We start from the raw sequence: 19,998 nt of genomic DNA, 5'->3' as shown, positions 1-19,998 counted from the left end.
CATGAAGTCACTGAGAATTGATGCCAAACAAAATTCCTTTCGATTTTCCATAAAGTCATTATTTTGAAACATCCTGAGTTTATCAGACATCACTGGGCAAGGTTTGGAGATAGGGAAGTAAAGGACATATATGGAGAATTTTGAGAGGTCTAGTTTGATAGAATGTGGACTATGTAAAGTGGAGTAATTTGAGTTTAGGTTAGAAAAAGTAGGGTAATAGTAGCATCAAATGTCAAGCTAAGGAGCTTGATTTTATTGGACATGCAATAAAGACTGTCAATGATTTTTGAGTAAAGGGGTGACATGACAAGTTCTGCATATAAAAATCAAGTCTCTCCCTCTTCTCCCTTTCCCTCATTCCTGAAGATGAATAGAGGTGAGCAAGTGGAGGAAGAAACAACTATGAGAAGATTGATTGAATAATTCCAGGAGACTATAGTAAGACACTGAACCAATATAGTAGTAATAGGAACAGAAGGATATAGAAGAGAATAAAGTTGTATAAAGAGAATAAGTAAAGTTTGCTATCTTGACAGGTAAAGAAAAAGGAGCTGTCAAAGATAACATCAGAGGCACCATGACTCAGGGAAGATATAACATGGGATAGTGGATAGAATTTGAATTGAGTTAAGAGTATCTGAATTTTAATCCTGCTTCTGACACCTATACATTGTGTGACCTTGGGCAAGTCATTTGATCTTTCTGATTCTCATTTTTGAAATGAAGGAGTTAAACCTGAAAACCTCTAAATATATCATCTAAATCTGATTCTATGAATCTCTAATCCCTGGAACACTAGATATGTACTTTTAGCAAAAGCCATTCAGTTTTCTTTGAAAATTTATTTTCAATAAATCAATTCCTAGAAAAGATGTAATTTTGCTTGTTGTTATGGTAGTCATCATCAAAATAGCTAAATGGGATAAGGAATACTTCAATTGGAGAGTATAGCTTGCAAGTCAAATTACTTCATGAATAACACAGAAAAGATTTAGCTCTTCTGTCTCTTTTTAATTCCTTTTTTAATTAATTTATTTATTTATTTTCATCAGCATGCATGTTACAAAATTTCCTTCCACCCTCCCTTCCCACCCCCCCTCCCCTCAGCAGCAAACAGTCAGGTTAGCATGGTACATATATATTTTGATAAACCTGTTTACAGATTAGTAATTTTCAGTATAAGGAATTAGGAATAAGGGAAAGAGATACATAAGAGATAATTTTTATAAAGTATCAAATTCTGAGGGGTTGGGGTTCTTTGGTGCATTTTGCTTTGTTTTATCTTCCTCTGGATGGGAATAATATATTCCATAGCCAGTCTCATATAGTGGCTCTAGCTCAATGGACTGCTGAGAGGCATTCCTTTTATTTAAAAAATACTTCACAAGCCTTTTCCATAGACACCATAAGTAATCTTGTTTCAAGATGAGACAGCATGGCATATTGGAACAGCAATGGATTGGGACACAGAGGACCTGATTTCAAGTCCTGACTCTGCAACTGGTTACCTATGTAACCTTGTATAAATCTCTTGACTACTCTGGCTCTCGTTTTCTTCATCTATAAAATTAGGGAGTTGAAATGAAACAATCTTAGTTCCATTCTAAATCTGTACTTTTTACACAGTATGATTCCCTTGGATGTTGATTTAAAACTTGACTTGTTTTCCTGTAAAAAATCAATTTCCTGGAAAAAATTAAACATGTTAGCATTGAAGAAAGAACTAGAAGTTATTTTATATATATATGTGTGTATGTGTGTGTGTAATTATGGAGTCTGAATGCAAACAAAGAATACTATTTTCAATTTTTTCAATTTATTCTTTTATATATTTTCTCTCACATTTTCTCCTTGTGTTCTGATTCTTCTTCCATAACATGACTATCATAGAAATTTATTTAATAGAGTTATGCATGTATAACTCATATCAGATTACTTGCTGTCAGAGGGAAGGAAGAGGGGAAAGGAAGGAGGGAGAAAAATGTGGAATTCAAAATATTATAAAAGATTGAATATTAAAAGCTATCTTTGCATTTAGCTGGAAAAATTAATTTTATAAAAGAAACACTGACTCTGGAGTCAAGGCACTTAGATTCAAATTCCACTGTAAACATGGCCTATCTGTGAACTTGAAATGTTCATTTAGTCTTCTTGCACCTCAATTCTTCATCTATATGTAGGGCTAGATAGCCTCTTGGGTGACTTCCAGTTCTAAATCTAGGATCCTATTATTTGGACTTCTACCCTGTCCTTATTAAGTATTATGATGTTGTTGTTCAGTCATTTTCAGTAATGTATTCAACTCTTTGTGATCTTAATTGGAATTTTCTTGTCAAAAATACTGGAGTGGTTTTCTATTTCCTTCTCCAGATCATTTTATGAAAAAGAAACTGAGGCAAACAAGGTTAAGCACCTTGCTCAGAGTTACAACTAATAAGTGAGGCCAGATTTCAACTCAGGAAGATGTCTTCCTGTCTCCATATCTAGTCCTCTATCCACTGTGCCACATATCTACCTTTAAGTATCATGACAACTGATACCTAATGCCTCCACAAAACCCAGCCCATAGTTTATAGCAATAATCTTAAGGGATATAGCTGTCTATTGAATATAAAGTCTTCCTTCAGTCCTAAATCATTTCTAATGTGCCATTGCTTTTAACTGACTGGGTAAGTTAGGATGAGATTTTATTTGTTCATGTATTCATTTGTTTAGCTTTAATGCTAAATCTCATTTATGGAAGCATCATTTTCATGCTCTCATTTACCTTCAGTCCTTATATCTTTATGTGTAGGGAATAAATTGGAAATTTGACAATATTTTGATCAGTATAGACAGTTAAATTTGAATTCAGGCAAAAATATCAATTTGGCAGTCTTTTGGATTAGATTGATCATATATACTTAAGTAGATATTTACTTAAATTTGCACTATTTAGCCACAATTCACATCATTCATGAAACTAATTCAAGATGTTTTGTCACTTTTAGAAATCCAATAATGTCAGTAAATGAAAAGAATTCTAACATGAATTTTACAGTCTTTAGTGCAATCTTTTTAACAGTTCTTACAGACCATAGGAATGTTTTCTGATAAAGAGCCAGTGTGATGATTTTCTTAAAAAGTGAGGCTTAATATTTTCCCAGACTAAGAAGTTAAGGTTATTTGCTTTGAAAATTAGTATAAGGGAATACATATATAGTTTTACTAGCAGATATAGCCAACATTAAGAAATATAAACAATTATGACTTTTTCGTTCACAAAATAATTATAGAAAAGAAAACAAATATTAGACTTTTATCACTCATAGATATGGCAACTGTTCCCCCCCTTTCCACATCTAGAAATAAATTTTATTTGCCCCTGTATTGAGTCATAAAGATGTATAAACATAAAACAAAGCTTATAATATTTTCTATATTTTCTTTTGAAATAATTTGCCCAAGAATCTGAGGAGGTAAGAGAACTCAGTACTAGGATGCTTGTAATATAATTGAAAGTTATCTGTTATATGTAAGGTTAGTATTCAAGATATTCAAATATCTTGAAGCTATTTAATTTTGTTTGTCTTTTTGGTATGATGAATGCTCCTAAATGTAGATAGGTATGATTAATATAGAAAAAAATTCTAAAAATTTTTGAAGTGTCTTCCCAAGGGATTAGAAAAATGTCATATATTGAGTTGTCAAATAGCTTGGTCAGGGGGTGGCTAGGTGGCACAGTGGATAAAGCACTGGCCCTGGAGTCAGGAGTACCTGGGTTCAAATCCGGTCTCAGACACTTAGTAATTGCCTAGCTGTGTGGCCTTGGGCAAACCACTTAACCCCACTTTCCTTGCAAAAAAACCTAAAAAAAAATAGCTTGGTCAGGGGTAGCTAGGTGGTACAGTGGATAGAGCACTGACTCTGGAGTCAGGAGAACCTAAGTTCAAATCTGACCTCAGACATTAAATAATTACCTAGCTGTGTGACTTTGGGCAAGTGGCTTAACCCACTTCCTTGTTGGAAAAAAATAGCTTGATCAGTTATATGACAACTTTCTTATTGTTGTAGAAATGCAACTTGAAAATGATAATATTCAAAAGATATTTGTAAATATATGTATGTATATATAATGTATTTCTCTACATATAAGACACTCCCATGTATAAGATACATCTTAATTTTGGGACCCAAAATTTGAAAAAAAGAATGCATTGCATAAAGTTATTGAACTCAAGTTTTATTCATCATGAAATTCAAGGACCTTCTGCTCATAGCTTTCAGGCATCTTTTGGGAAAATCTGGTGCATAGATGTATGCTTAGTCTATTCCATTATATGAACCAGAAGCAACAATCGGGTACTTCTTTTTTATCTGCAATTCTTCTTGCTCATGCAAGTTCTTGTGGACACAGGAATTCCACTTACCCTTTGTTGTCCCATGCTTCTCTTCAATTCCCTCTCTAATTCAGGCCATTTGACTACCTTGCCTCTCATGGCTACTTCTTGCCAGCATGTTTGCAGTAGGTTTTCTTCTTCCCATAGCCAGTCTTGGATTGTTTTCTCAGTTGCAAGAGGACAAGAATGATGTTCATCAGCACAATTTCCTTTCACTTTTGCAAACTATATAACTTTTAACCTGAATTCAACACTGTAGCAAAATATTTTCTGAGCCATTTCTGGGCAGAATGCAGTAAAACATAGCCTAATATACTGGTAACAAATGTAAAACAATGAGTGCAAAGACAAGTGCAGAAAAAGCAAGAAATGCAAGGAAGAAAAATCTACAACCACTGTCTAAAATGCTCCTAGTTTTTAGATCCCAATTTTTTGTACATCTTATATATGGGGAAATATGGTGCATTGGGATATATATTTAGAAATTTCAAAGATCTATGATCTCATCGATGTGATTACTATCTCTGGTAGTATAGGCCTATGCATGTCTTATAATTCTGTAATATTTAAATATATATGTATAGATAGATAGATATGTAATATAAATATTGTACAAAATGCTCCTTTTTAGAGGTGCAACCTGTGGTAGATAAAAATAGGACTATAACTTATGGATATAGAAAAATCTATAACACTTTTATAATTAACCTTGGAATCTTCCCCTCTGGAAATAAAAAGAGACAGATGTTCATGTTGTCTTCTGTTTAGCCACTAAATTATTCCATAATAGCAAACAACCCTTTCTTGATTTTCATTTCAGGAGCCAACAGAATTGATTGCAGTTTGTAATATTAGACTTTTCTATGGTGTCTCAGCCCACTGCTTTGTATTCTCTTTACCTCCAATGACTTTAAGGAGTTTTATTTGTCTTTATCCTCATGGTTTGTATTGCAGTGTTAGACATGTGTTAGACAAACTTTTACTACATAAAAGAATTGTTTAGAAAGTTTCACCTAGTGACCTTCAGATCTCTTATTATCCTATTTTCTGTGGATCTTATGATATTCATCTGCCTCCTTAATTCTGAACCACCAGAAAGTAACATCACCTCTTCAATTACCATTTACATTGTGGTAGAAAATTTCAAAATTTTTCTGTCAGGCATCACTGAAGTGAATATTTAAAATGCTGGCACTTTGAGATTTTGACCCTATAATGTGTTGGATGACTTTTCTTTTTCCTTAAGATAGGATTCTTATTCAGTTTTGTGAAGAACATACACAATGTTAATCATATCCACATACCAGGTTAGAAAAAGTATTTCCTCTCCCCATTTTTCTTGTTAAGGGTGAATCAAAACTTTTCTAAAGAATGATAAAAACCTTTTTATTGCCAGAACCATTTTTAAGATCAAAATAGCATTCTGTTAAAAAATAAAACTCAAAATGCATACCCTTCCAATAAACCAGCATGTGAAATGAAGCACTATTTTTCAAATTCTAAATAAGATTAATACCAACATTCGTTTTTCTCATGCTGAACTGCAACAACAAGGCACATTGCAAATTACTTCAAAAAGAATGTTGAAGTTGTGAAATAAATGCTGAAGAGCAAGCCATTTCAGGCAGGGATTTAGCTTGCAGTACTTAGGCACAATAATCACAGTGGGTTAACATTAAGATAGCACCCTATGGAGCTTAGATATTGGAGATTTAATCCTTAGCTATGAAAAGCTTTGTTATGAAGCTTTGTCTGTGGTCTTCAATATTGTTATGTTTGCTTTTGTGCCAGAACTTAGGATGATCAATTTTGCTATGGCAATTGCACCTAATCACATATTTAATATGTACTTCCTATCCTAAGTGGTGAGTTCCCTAATTCTCTACCATTTTCCTCTATCATCTGAAAAAATGGAAAAGAATAGTATGTTGGGATTATTTTAACACTTAAAAAATATATGGATATTTGACACACAGGTTAATTTGCTGAAAATAATGGTTTTCAAACAGTTGCTCAAATTTAGGATTAAGATGAAAGTTTTTTTTAATTGCCTGATTAAGATGAAAGTTTAAAAAGAATTTCATATTCCACTCCCACAACTCCCTAGCCCAGGTGCTCAAATTTAATTTTGAGTGAGTTTATGCCTGAGAAATTTAAAATTGTAATGCCAAATTTGACAGGATTTTTTAAAGACATAGGGTAGGTTATTAATAGTATTAACTGACATTTATATAGTGTTTTAAAGTTTATAAAGTACTTTGCATGCCTTGTCTCATTTAAACCTCACCACAACTTCTTTAGGTATCACAGGAATTATTATAATTATGAGACTTGGAATCCTCATCATCATTCCTATTTATGAATAAAAAAATGAATCTAAGAAGGGTTGAATGACTTGCAAATGGTTACTTTGGTGTCAATGATAGAGCTTGAGGCTAGATCTTCTTTGTCTTCAGAACAATGATCAATGCATCATGCCATGCTGCCTCTGTTAAAAATGCTACCTAAATTTCAAGTTACCTATGGTTTTTTCTTTCTAGTCTATTTGAAATATGGATTATTTTAACATTATTATTGGGATAGGGAAATTTCTGTTTACCATAAATTCTGAATTACAGAAAATGACAAATCATGATGTTTACATCATGATGAGCTAGTCATATTAATTGTACTTGCATTCTGAATGCAATTCAGGATAATCATGCTTTCTGCAGATTCCAAGTGATTATACAAATAGGAGGAAGTAATCTATTTTGTTGTTGTTTCCCTCCTCCTATTCCAGTTAATCACAGTTGCCCTGATGATCAGTTTAAGTGTCAGAATAATCGCTGCATTCCCAAGAGATGGCTTTGTGATGGAGCTAATGATTGTGGTGGTAATGAAGATGAATCAAATCAAACCTGTGCAGGTGAGTTTTGCTTGGGTTTGTGTTTGTTTGTGTGTGTGTGTGTGTGTGTGTGTGTGTGTGTGTGTGTGTGTAGCTTTGATCCAATGTCAATTTACATAAATATTCAGATCTACAACTCCAAACCAATGCAAATGTGATCAATGAGAGAATGTGACAAGTGTAATGTTTAATGCCTCTACAATTAAAATACAAAATATATTTTATTTAATCTTTGTGCTTGGCTCTGTATTCTAAGGTAATTTGGGTCTTTGTTTACCTCTCTGTATCTAGCCCATATATGGCTAATTGTTAACAAAGTACTTGAAAAGACTAAATAGTTCTTGGCCATTAGAAATTATTTTGTTGCTTTGCTTTTAAAGGAATGATTAACTAGTAGGTGCCTAAATTTAATACATTTTATTGTTTGCCCCCTTGAATATCTTTGTGAATTTTTTATATTCATTAAACATTATTTATGTGATTTTAAAAAAAAATGAAATCCCAAGTCCACCAATATATTTCTGTTTCCATATGATCTGTCCCATTACAGTGAATTCTTGAATACCTTGCTAGTTTATCATTGCATAGAAACTAACAACTTGCAGCACAGGGTATTGTGTTGTGCTGGAAAGTCATTTATAGATCAATGTTGAAAAATAGTATGAAATAGCACCATAACATTGCTTTTCTTTCAAAAACAGTCCACTTAGGGGACAGTTCTATCTATACATGAACCTATAATATATGCCCTCTCATTCTTTTAAAACAAAGTGTTATTTGTAAGTCACAGAGTATAATTGGCAGAGAAATAATGTATTCCCTATGTTTTCCCACATCTTCCTAGATCATTTCTACTTTTGACTGTCATATTTGTTATATGCATGTATATGTAGTATGTATACAAAGTAAGTAAGGATAGCATCCGATGTTGATTGAATTCCAAATAAATTTTACAAGGTAGTGGCTTCATTGCTCATACAAAAGTTGACTAGAATTTTCTGGGTTATATGGTATTAAGGAGGTTATTCACCAGGAGTTCAAGGATGGCTCCATTGTTCAACTCTATTAATAGAAAAGGAATAGATTGTCTGTGACCATCACAGGGATGTTTCTTCCTTAGTCATTACTGTAAAAATCCTTGCCAGAGTTCTCCTAAATAGATGATCCTTCACTGGAAGATGGTCCCCTACCAGAAAGCCAATGTGGCTTCAGAAAAGATCAAGGAACAGTTGATATGATATTTACTGCCCATCAACTCCAAAAAAATGTCAACAGCAGAATAGAGGTCTGTATACAACTTTTACAGATCTTATCAAGGCCTTTGACACTATCAGTCTTGAGGGTTAATGGAAAATGATAACAAAATTTGACTGCTGTGTTGTACATCAATTTCATGATGGCGTGCTTGCCCAGGTTCTGGATAAAAGATGAAGCTTTGGTCCAGTCACCAATGGAGTGAAACAAGCATGATGTTTGCAGCCATTTTATCAAATGGCTTCACTGAAAACAAACATACTATCAAGGTCAGCTACTGCACTGATGGTAAATTCTACAACTTGAAAAGGCTACAAACTAAAACCAAAGTGAAGTGATCTTCTGTTGGCAGATGATTTTGCATCAACACAGCCCCTCAAGCTGAGATGCAACAAAATGGATCGATTCTCTTCTGCTTGTACAATTTTGGTCTAACAATCAACACCAAGTAAACACAGGGGCTCCATCAGCCAGAACCACACCATCTATATGTTAAATGGAGTAAATGGAGAAGTTTACAGTAAATAGAGAAATTTAGAATACAAGTTCCCCTACTTTAGAAGTACTCTTTCCAGGGAGGTACATATTCACAATGAGATTGACATATATATTGCCAGAACTAACTCAGTGTTTGGGAGACTCTGAAAGAAATTGTGGAAGAGAAAAAGTATTAAACTGACTACTAAACTGGTCTACAAGTTGTTGAATTGACCTCATTGTTTTAAACCTGTGAAAGTTGGACAGTGTACCAATGCCATGCCAGGAAACAGAATAGTTTTTATTTAAATTGTCTTAAGAAGATGCAGAAGATCGTCTAACAGAAGATGCCAGACACTAAGGTTCTTAATCTAAATTGTCAAGTGTTCAAGCCTTATTACAGAGAGCACAATTGTCTTCATTTGGCCACATTTTTGTATGCTGAATGTAAACTTGTCAAAAAATTATCTTATAGAGAGCTAACACAGAACAAGTACTCACTGGTGAATCAGAAAAGACAACCCAAAGACTCTTTGAAGGTCTCTCTGAAGAACTTTGGAATTGATTGGACAACATAGGAGACACTGACACAAGACTGTCTAACATCAGAGAGGGAGCTGTGCTCTATGAACAAGGCAGAATTGAAGCAACTCAAAGGAAATGTGAGATGCACAAGTTTAGAGAACTGGCCGCAGATGTTCACATGGATTATTTGTTTCCAGCCTGTGGTAGAATATTCCAAGGTCTTTTCATTCTGATCAGTCACAGTCAGACACACTTTAGCTTGTCCCTAGAATAAGGTTGTCATTTTGGTCTTATTTGATAATGAATGACAAGAACCAACCAATCAATCAACTACTTAGCTATATTTGTCTTAGATTTTTTTTCTTTTCATTTTTTGAATAGAGGCATACCTATATCCAGACACATGCAATTTCAGTCAGAACTTGAGGTCAAAGGGAAAGAGTGAGAATCATTTCTATGACTTTGGACAAAACACAAAATTTACTGATTATTTCATCTTTAAGCAAAGAAAGATACAAACAACATTGCTACCTAAGTTCACTATGTAATATATATATAAAGAAATAAACTACATATATCTAATAGAATGATTCTTTATATTTGAAATAGAGGTATACAAATAAATGATCTCTGGCAGACCTTTCCAACTCAGTTCTCTAATCTTCTGTGGAATTCTTTCTACCACCTCATACTTCCCTTAACACTCTATATTTTATGATCTACTTAATAATTACCTTTGGCAAGTCACTTAATCCCATTGCCTTAAATAAATAATTTTTTAAGAATAATTATTTTGGATTAGTTAATGGTTCAAAAAAGCATGAGGACCTTGCTCACTCATAACAGCGAAAAGTTAAATCAATTCTATCTAGTAAACTTTATAGTAAATCTCAACATTGCAATACAACCCTAAAGGAGTGAAGATTTTTTCCAGTGTGTGTGTGTGTGTGTGTGTGTGTGTGTGTACATTTTCTAGACACTGATTTTAATCAATTAGAGTTAAAGTTTGCCACACAACACTGGGTAACCTTTCCCAGAGTATTTATAATACTTTTTATAGTAACTGAACATTCTAAAAATTTAGATTAAAGACACACAATAAAATAAGAGTGTTTCTTTCATGTTAAGAACTATGAAGCATATGAACTATGGAAGGTTACATAGATACATTCATATATACACTCATACATACCTACATGCATATATACATACATAGATGGATAAGTGTTTCCATATCTTTTCATAAAAAAGAAAAATATAAAAATATAAAATGAGTGGAGAAAAGAAGAGAAAAATAGTTATTAAAAATAGAGAGGACAGAGAAGCATAGGTTTAAAGAGGATGAATGGTAAGTTATTTATTTATTCTCTTTTTTTCCCTGATTTGGAACATTTCTTTAAAAAAAATCCAGTGATCATAGGTTCATTGAATTAGAGTCTGAAGTAATTTTAGGGGTTTTCTACATCAACTCTCTTATTTTTTCAGATGAAGAAGCTAAGGTTTAGGAATAACAAATAATGTCTTTAATGTCCCCCAAATAATAAGTTTTATAGAAGGAATTGGAATCTAGGTTTTTTTTTGACTCCATAGTCAGTGAACTCTGGGACTCTGTAACTCCAATTTATAACATTTTATTTATTCCATTATATTTACTCTGTTCTTAAACTCTACTTTCCAAATAATTCCTTTAGAAATCCATTTCAGGGGCAGCTAGGTGCAGTGGATAGAGCACCTGCCCTGGAGTCAGCAGTACTTGAGTTCAAATCCAGCCTCAGACACAATAATTACCTAGCTGTGTGGCCTTGGGCAAGCCACTTAACCCCATTGCCTTGCAAAAGCCAAAAAAAAAAAAAAATCCATGTCAATGTTCTTTAAACAGGGTATGGTAATCTGGCAACTACATAGTCAGTGGCACATACTAAAACTGAGAGTCCCAACCTCTGTGGCTGAGATTTTTTTAGCCTCTAAAATGATTAGGAAACTATGATAATGAAGCTGGGACCAATAAGTTCCTAGGAGCTACTTTGTCTTGGTCCTATACACTATTGGTCAGAGGTGGGGAAAGTTGATGTGAAGAAGGAAAATTTTGGGGGGAAACTGAAGTCCATCAGGGTTCTTGGGACAACTTTTCCTTATCATTTTTTCTAAACTAGTATAGACAATTGCATGATAGAGATTATATGTCTACATTGCTATGTGCTTTAATTTTCTGAATAGTTCTAGTTTTCCATTGTGGTTCCTATGAATATATTCAATTATTTTAAATAGTAAGGCATAAATAACCTTTTTTATATTAAAAAGCTATTAAAATATTTTAATTATTTCAGTTTATTTTATTTGAATATTGTGGCATATGTCAACAGTCATCCTTTTAATGTTTTTAGTATAGACATATCTGAGGCTAAGGGACTACCCAATTCACTGCCTACTTGCATAATTGAACACTGATTGGGAGGGATACTTGTGAACAACCAATTGAACCATCTCAATAGATAAACACAAAACATGAATCTTGGGGAAGGGGAGTATCAAGTTTAATGTTAGACCTATTAGTGAGAAATGGGTCTCTGGACTTCCCATCTAGTCCTTTCTTCACAATATATAGATATATATGAATAATAACATGTGACTTTGTCAGTTTGGGTAGCTAATTTCATGAGGGAATATTCAGGCTACCTTTTTGAAGAAAGGAAAGGAAAAAGAAAAAGAAAAGGGAGAGGTAAGAAAAGGGAAAGAAACAGGAAAATGAAAGGAAAGCAGAAAATAAATAGAAGGGACTGGGAAGGGAGAGGAAAAGAGGAGGGAGAGGAGGAGAGGAAAAGGGAAAGAAAAGGAAAGGAATGGGAAATGAAAAGTGAAAAGGAAAGGAAGTATTTATTAAGCATCCAATCTGTACCAGATGCTATGCTAATTGCTTTACAGATATCATGTCATTTTTTTTATTCTTACAATAATTCTGTGAGAAAGATGCCCTCATTTTAAAGTTGAAGAATCTGAAGGAAACAAGTTTAATGACAACTAAAAAGTATCTGACACCAAATTTTTAACTCAGGTCTTTCTGTGTCTAAGAATCAGCTCTTTCACACCATGTTGTCTCTATTTTCCATCAAAATCACTGTATTTAGAGATTGGGAAGTGAAAAGTACATAGGAAAATTCAAAGGGATTTAGAGATATTGGAACCTTCATCATCATCATCATCTTCTTCATCATGTTAAATCCCTTTGTTTTATAGATAAGGAAATTAAAGCAAAGTTACTTGCCCAGGGTGATAGCAAGCTGAGCTTCAAAATTTGTGTGTTTCTGTTTCCAAATCTCTTGTTCTTCTCCCTCATTAGATGATATTTTCTTACTCTTGCTGATTCTTCCTTTTTATTCCACACCACTTTACCACTTGTGGTTTTCAAATCAAACTAGTGAAAAATTCATCTTTGTTCATTAAAAGTTGGTGAGAAATTATACCAACTATTTATTCATAGGAGTGTCTTAGAAAGGCACATTTCTTGCTAATGAATTCACGGTTTTATTTGTAGATGCCTACAGGGTTACTGAATATGTCATATTTTTAACAATCACATTAATTGAAGAGAAAAGCATTTGCAACTTATTGAAGACAAATGTGCTTTTGGTTTCAAAAAGGAAATTGTAATTGGAAATATTCTGGTGTCAGAGCAGTAGAATTCACTTAGTAAATCATCATAAGAGAGATGCAGGAATCTTTTCACTATATATTTTAAAGGCTTTGCCTTTAACCCATGTATATTCTTTCATCTTTGCAGCCAGAACATGCCAGGTGGATCAGTTCTCTTGTGGAAATGGGCGCTGCATTCCCAGAGCTTGGTTATGTGATAGGGAGGATGACTGTGGTGATCAGACAGATGAAATGACATCTTGTGGTAAGTTAATATTATAATGAAGTCCAAATAAAAAGAACTGCTTTGAAATTTTTTTCTTTATTATTATAAGTCAAAATTTAGGAAATATAGTATTTTGCATTACTGCCTTTAAGAACCAAAATCTCTTTTTAATGATATGTTAAAACATTATTACATTCATGAGACAGGAAACATATTTTCAGCTAAAAGTAGTGAAACAACACTGAAAAATGTATTAGGAAATGTTATTTAGCAGGTTAACAAAGAACTTTATGGTCATTATTATATTTAGCAAAATGCAGTAACTTAAAACTATAGGGAATGTTTTGGATTCAGGAGACTATAGAAATTCTGTGGGCATTAAAGAAAAAAAAGACTTTAAAATGAAAGAATTTAGTAATTTATAAAGTAATATAATTCAGCAGTTCTTTCATTTGGCATCACAATGTAGTTTTTTTTTTTACTTCTGACTGACACAATTCATTGTTAGTTTAACATAATTTGTAAGTTGTCATGATTTAAAAAAAAAACTTTGCAGCACTCCTTGGGTCCTTTGAGGATATGTGGCAGAAACATTTTTATACAGTGCAAGAAATATAACACACACTAATGTGTTTTATGATTTTTTTCTGCAAATATTTTCATCTATATCAGGGGAAAAGCGTTTTTTTGAAAATCTGTTCAGCCACTCTCAGAAAACTTTTTTTGGTTTTATATTTTTATAATCTATCCAAGTAATTTTTAAAATGAACTGAACAGAGTCATTTAACCTTGTCAAGGAAACTTTTAGAATCCATGGATTAGTAGAAAAGATCAATAAAGGATAAAGATTGTCAGGAGGCCAAAAGATGACAGGAACAGACAGTAGAAGGAAGAAAGTGGAAGAATAATAGATGATAGAAACATGAAACATTCCAAAAGCTTCCTAGGGAACAAGGGCAGGTAAGAAAGTTCAAGGGTTAATTCAGTTCAGTGAAACCAATCTTTCTCCCTTCCATTGCTCCTCTGCATGCGTGCCTCAGCCTGTCTAAGCTGCTGGAGTAAAAAAAATACAATTCAGAAAATCCATTGGATTTGTGTTTGAAAGCTTCTGAAAAATTATCAAGTCCTATCCCCTCATTTTTACCAATGAGAAAATTGAGATGAGAGAGATAGGAAGTGACTTGCTTAAGTTTACAGAGGTATTAAGAATAATTACTGATGGCATAGCAGAGACACTTGGCATTTATTATCTCTTTTCATCCCTCCAAAAACTCATTAGGTAGGTTTCAGACTCATTTTACAGCCAAGTGGACTCTGAGAAGTTATGTGAGTTAACCATGATGATATAGCTAGTATGTAGCAAAGGTAGAATTGGAACCCTGGCTTCCTAAATTATTGAATTCAAATCCAACATTTTTTTTTACTTCATGATACGACACTGAATTCAGCTCACATCAAATCTTGGCCACTTACAGTTAAAATGTAATTATATGTGCTCCCCAATTTGCTCTTCCTCATACTATTCCTTCCTCCTTTAAGGTCCAGCTGAAAAGCACCATCTACTTAAAATCTTACTAGTGTCTTCCCTTCCAAACTATCTTTTACTGATCTACATTGAATTTATTACCTTGCTATTTTGACATGTATGTAAACATACATAAATGCCTATGTATAATATACACATGTGTGTTGTACACATTATATACCTAGTTATACATATACATATACATGTGCATCTGTATATATGTATGTGTATATATATATATATATAGAGAGAGAGAGAGAGAGAGAGAGAGAGAAAATGTATGTGTGTGTGTGTGTGTGTGTGTGTAATATGGGTAAAAAAATTTGATGCACTAAGATTTTTGGGACACCCAGTGTAAACTTGCATTAGAACTTAAGCTTATGGGAGAAGGGAATGTTTCTACCTTTGTACTTGCACTGTAAGTGGTTAACCCTGAACATTTTACATAGTAGCACTTAATAAGTATTTGTTGATGGATTAATTGAATGTATGACTGTAGGACCTAGTATTGCTGCAAAATAATGATTAACACAACTCACTGGACAGCATTTTGTAAACTGTAAAATGTTTTAGAAATATTGGTTATTATTATAAAGAGATAATTTATATGAGTTTTGTTTTGTTGGAGTTTCCACAATATGGCCTTACCAGGAGTGCCCAAGGAAGTAGATGCCTATGAAATTTTCCAATATTCCTTCCTTATGTTAGGTTTATCCTTTCCAGATTCTTATTTGCCTCAAGGACTCATTTAAGTTAGGGTAAAGGATATACATTATATTTTCTGTTTATATGCTTTCCTGTTTGCAGGTTAGTATTTTCTAGTCTAAGGGACAGAATTATGGTGCATATCTCTTGCTTATGGGAAATTCAAACTAAATATATTCCTTCTTTTGCCCTCATAATCTTCCTGTACTCTCCAAGAAGGTTCATGTTTCCTCTCCCTTTAAAGGGGTGAAACTTTTCCCCAAATTTCCTCACAAAGGCACTGATTTTTTCAGATGAAGATGTAGACAATATCTAGATTTCACATTTTTTCACAACTTGATCATACCTAAAAACACAAAGGGTTATCTATAGCCAAGAAGTAAACAATGTAATTAGGCTTTGTAATTAGCCCCAATTGGGGCTTTATGTTGGAAAGGATAGATTTCTTTTTATGTCTTCCTCTTCAATCAAATCAGAAGGCCAGTAGAGCCAGTAGTGAGCATCCCACAATTTAGCTAGGAATTATGGGGGGGGGTGGGGCTTTAATCTAAAGCTTAGTAGCTTAGTAGGTACCAGGAAGAAGCCTAGGAGCAGTTCAGTCACATATCAGTTATCATCTTTGATCACTGTCTGTCTCATAAGTTCAGATTGCCTCTATCCTGCATCAACAGCATGCAAGAGAATCAGTAGAAGGCTGGGTATTAGGTAGGTAGAAGGGCATCTAACCCTCCAGCCTATTCCCATGTTTCATTGTCCTTCACAATATGCCAAGATAAAAAAAAAGTTATTGGAGTCTGACATTACTATGATATTGCTCACTTGGAAGTTACTGGGAGCCAAAGGTCTATATTATTAGGCATAATTGTAATATGCCACATTAAACAAGAAAGAAGAGAGGGGGGCAAGTATTATAGTTTATCTTTTCATAGACCAGTCTTGTCATCCAAAAATCTGGTCTAGCAAGTACAGATATGTTTGATTAAGAAGTTTTGGGTTTTATTCACTCCTATAAATGACATGTTTACACTGACAAAACTAAAAAAGAGTATACTTAATAAAGTGAATATAAAACAGGTAGAAATAAATCAGTTTTACAGCAAAAGTAACCAATAAATCCCAATATAATAATAAGAAGAGCAAAGCCTACATAAACATAGATATTAAGAGAAAACATCACCAAATCAGGGAAACTTCAACATCTGAATCAACAGCAGCTGGGGAGTCCCAGGGTACAACCTTCAGAGTCCCGAATAGGAAGGCCCCAGGCAGACATTTTCTCTGTGGGTGAGACTCCAATTAGGCTAAAGTCCATTTAGATCTTATATAGCTTGAGAACAGAGGTTTCTTGCCAAATTTTTGTGGAATAAAAATCAAATTTTCCAGGTTGTCTGAGGTGGGATCCCTCCCCAAACCCCAAGAATTATGGTGTTTACATTCAGGAATGGCTAGTTCCTAAAGAGATAGACAATCTCAATCAAGTACAGCCTTGAGAGTCTTGCCAAGACCAGTCAAGGACATTCAGCAGTTCTTTTAAATACTCAAGCTGTTCTAAGTATGTGCATGAGATTAATACTGCTCCACTCCCCTCCCTGTACATCAGAGGTGAATTGGGGGTCAGTGATTCTCTGTATACCAGAGATAAATTGAGGGTCAGTAATTCTCTGTAGTTAAACTATAGGACTTAACATAGAAAATATTATATCCTATCTATTAACCACAGCATATTTGCTCCCTAATGTGTGCACTTCCTTAATCCTTTCACTATTTCCCAAGATCCCTAACCAGAACATGCCTTAAAATTAACAGACTGAATATATATTTTATAATCAAGAGGCAGAATCTCAATTTAGACATAGTCCAAAGAAAGTCAAAGTGGGAAAAGAAAGTTGAACCTAAGTATATAAAACTATTATTGCCTTTTGCCTCATTTTCTTTTAGATACTAAACTTGTGTAAATAATTCACTTTTCAAATAAGTTTAAAGTAACTGCAGAATCTACACAAGAATACATCTTTTAATTTAATATAACACACATGTATTCTATTAGCTTTTGTCCATGCACAAATATACATACACATACAGATATGTGTATACACACAAACATATACACATCTTGGACCAAAGATCACAGAACTTTAACATTTATGTGTAATCTAAACAAAATTATAACCAGCAGTTTGAGTTTTGGGCTCAAGAAGCATGCTCTTGGTAAGCATTACAAAATGTCCTCAAATCAGCCTTATAATAGTGTGAAAATCAGACATAATTAAGACAAATTATGTAAATTCCATTGAGAATTAGTTATAGTGGCTCAGAGATGTGTATAATTTACAATGTCTCCATATGGTAGATTTCTATTTTTATTAATTATTTTTGTTAATTCCATACTTATGTCAGTTTTTTCTCTATGTTTCTGAGTGTGCTTATATTTATAACATGCAAATATAATAAAAATGTTAAATTATACAACATTAAAAAATCATTATTTTCAATTTTCATCCTCTCTAAATTTTGGTGTCCTGGGACAAAAAATACCCATTTTCTCTTCCTAATTATAGCTCTGAATTAGGGTGAGCATGGAATCATAGAATTATAGATTTTGAGATGGAAGGGACATTAGAGGTTTTTAAGTCTGACTAATACCCTCTCTTTACACTTGAGAAATTTGAAGCCCTGGAATGTTAAATGATTGCTGAAGGCAGTAAAGAGAGTAAGCAACAGAATCAAGATTTGAACATAAGACTTTTATACCCCTCTTTCTATTGCAAAGCTATAGAAATATTCACTTGATAATGAATTTCACATCATTTTCTTTCACTTAGAAAAAATGCAAGAATTTTTAGTTTCAGAAACATAGAAACATCACAAACTGGATTTATAGTTTTGAATGTCTAAGTTATTTTTTAATACCATTACCCAGATAGATATTCTTTTTATAGAGAATTTTGTAACATTTATTTTGGGAAATTTTGACAGTATGGTAAAAGTTGAATAGTTTGATGACCAGGAAAACAAAAGCAAAAAAGTCTTTTGTACTTTTTTTACATTTAGTACATTGTCTACCAGCTATCTACGCATGAAAGCATAATGGTCAATTTACGCAGGAGTGATCAATTCTTAAAGAGATGAATAAAAGAGATAAAATAGAGAAGTGGACAAAAAGTGGATCTGTTCAGAATTCAAATGAAAAGTTGGAGAACAGGTGCTGAAGATAGGGAGGATTCCTATTCCTATATAGCTTGATTGGTGACCTTGGAGGTCCCTTCTATTTATTTCTGCTAAACTCAAAGAAGGATGATTTGCATCAGAAAGTCTACTCAGTAATTTAGCTAATGTATTCAATAAAGTCTAGTTGAAGATGTTTGATGATATATGAAGAGAGAGTTGGGAATGGGATAGCCCTCTCAAACCCAATACCTATTCATTGGTCTTTATAATCTTTATAATCCTTCCTCTAATGGCAATTTCCTATTTCCTTTTTTTATTTCTTGACCTACTCCACTTCTATCCAATCATACTTAATGAGGATAGTTTCATTTTCCTAAAATGTAACTCTCATTATATCGATCCCCTGCCTATTTTGTGGAAATTGTTTTCAAATATGAATTTATTATACTAGTCCTCTAGTTTTCTTTGTGGCACTAATATAGCAGGACATTTCCCAGTTTCAGTTTTGATGACTTCAACAACATGATGAGGCTATCTATCATTGATATGAGAACGCACATTCAGGAAGAATCCAGGATTTCATAAAAGCATCCCAGAGAAGTCTCTGGATAGATATTGCCTTTTATGTTTAATGGTATGAAGAATATTATTGCTGATGACATTTCTATTTTATTTAAAAAAAAATTAGCTTCTTCTGTCCTTGGATGATTTAGGGGCTTTGATATCCACAGCTGAGATAGAAGGTATAACCTCAATCTTAGCCTACTTGTTCTGAATAGAGAGTTTCATTGTTATTCTTAGTCTTCTCTAGTTAACAGTTATCTTGAAGATGTTATCACTAATGTTGGGTGACAAATCCAAGGAACCTAAGGAGGAATGCTGTAGCAGATTTACAACAAATTTTTTCACCAGTGGTGAATTAAGTTAAATTTCATTTGAGACAAATTTCAAATATAGAATGGAAAAGAAGCTGGAGTCATGATCTGTCCATCAAAGGTGGTTTTCAGTATCAGATTGAGATCAAACAAAAGAAGTCATCCTTTTCCCACCCATACTTTGGTAGCCAAGATTGCCTCTTTTGAAAAGAAATTTAAACTACTTAGCCTGGAATTCAAATTCTCCTATAATATGGTTCCCAACTTGAATTCCCACCTTAGTTGTTTTCATTTCCCTTGTACTTAGTATTCAACACTGAGCAAACTGGAATGCTCATCATTTCCCA

The 19,998-nt window shown here is 33.4% G+C and overlaps 1 protein-coding gene across 4 annotated transcripts in view; it reads left to right on the top strand.

Annotated features, from left to right (window-relative positions):
* Window positions 1-19,998, top strand: part of LRP1B (LDL receptor related protein 1B) — a 2,479,914-nt gene that overhangs the window by 1,548,124 nt on the left and 911,792 nt on the right. For all 4 annotated transcript variants that reach the window (XM_074215080.1, XM_074215079.1, XM_074215078.1 and 1 more), the window contains exons 17-18: window positions 7,162-7,287; window positions 13,301-13,417. In XM_074215080.1, coding sequence (XP_074071181.1) covers window positions 7,162-7,287; window positions 13,301-13,417 — 243 coding nt within the window. The remainder of the gene's footprint in view (window positions 1-7,161; window positions 7,288-13,300; window positions 13,418-19,998) is intronic.

This window comes from Macrotis lagotis, chromosome 1 (assembly GCF_037893015.1).
Source record: "Macrotis lagotis isolate mMagLag1 chromosome 1, bilby.v1.9.chrom.fasta, whole genome shotgun sequence".
NCBI classification, from domain to species: domain Eukaryota; kingdom Metazoa; phylum Chordata; class Mammalia; order Peramelemorphia; family Peramelidae; genus Macrotis; species Macrotis lagotis.
The sequence above is the reverse complement of the archived record's forward strand: the minus strand, read 5'-3'. Positions and strand labels throughout refer to the sequence as shown.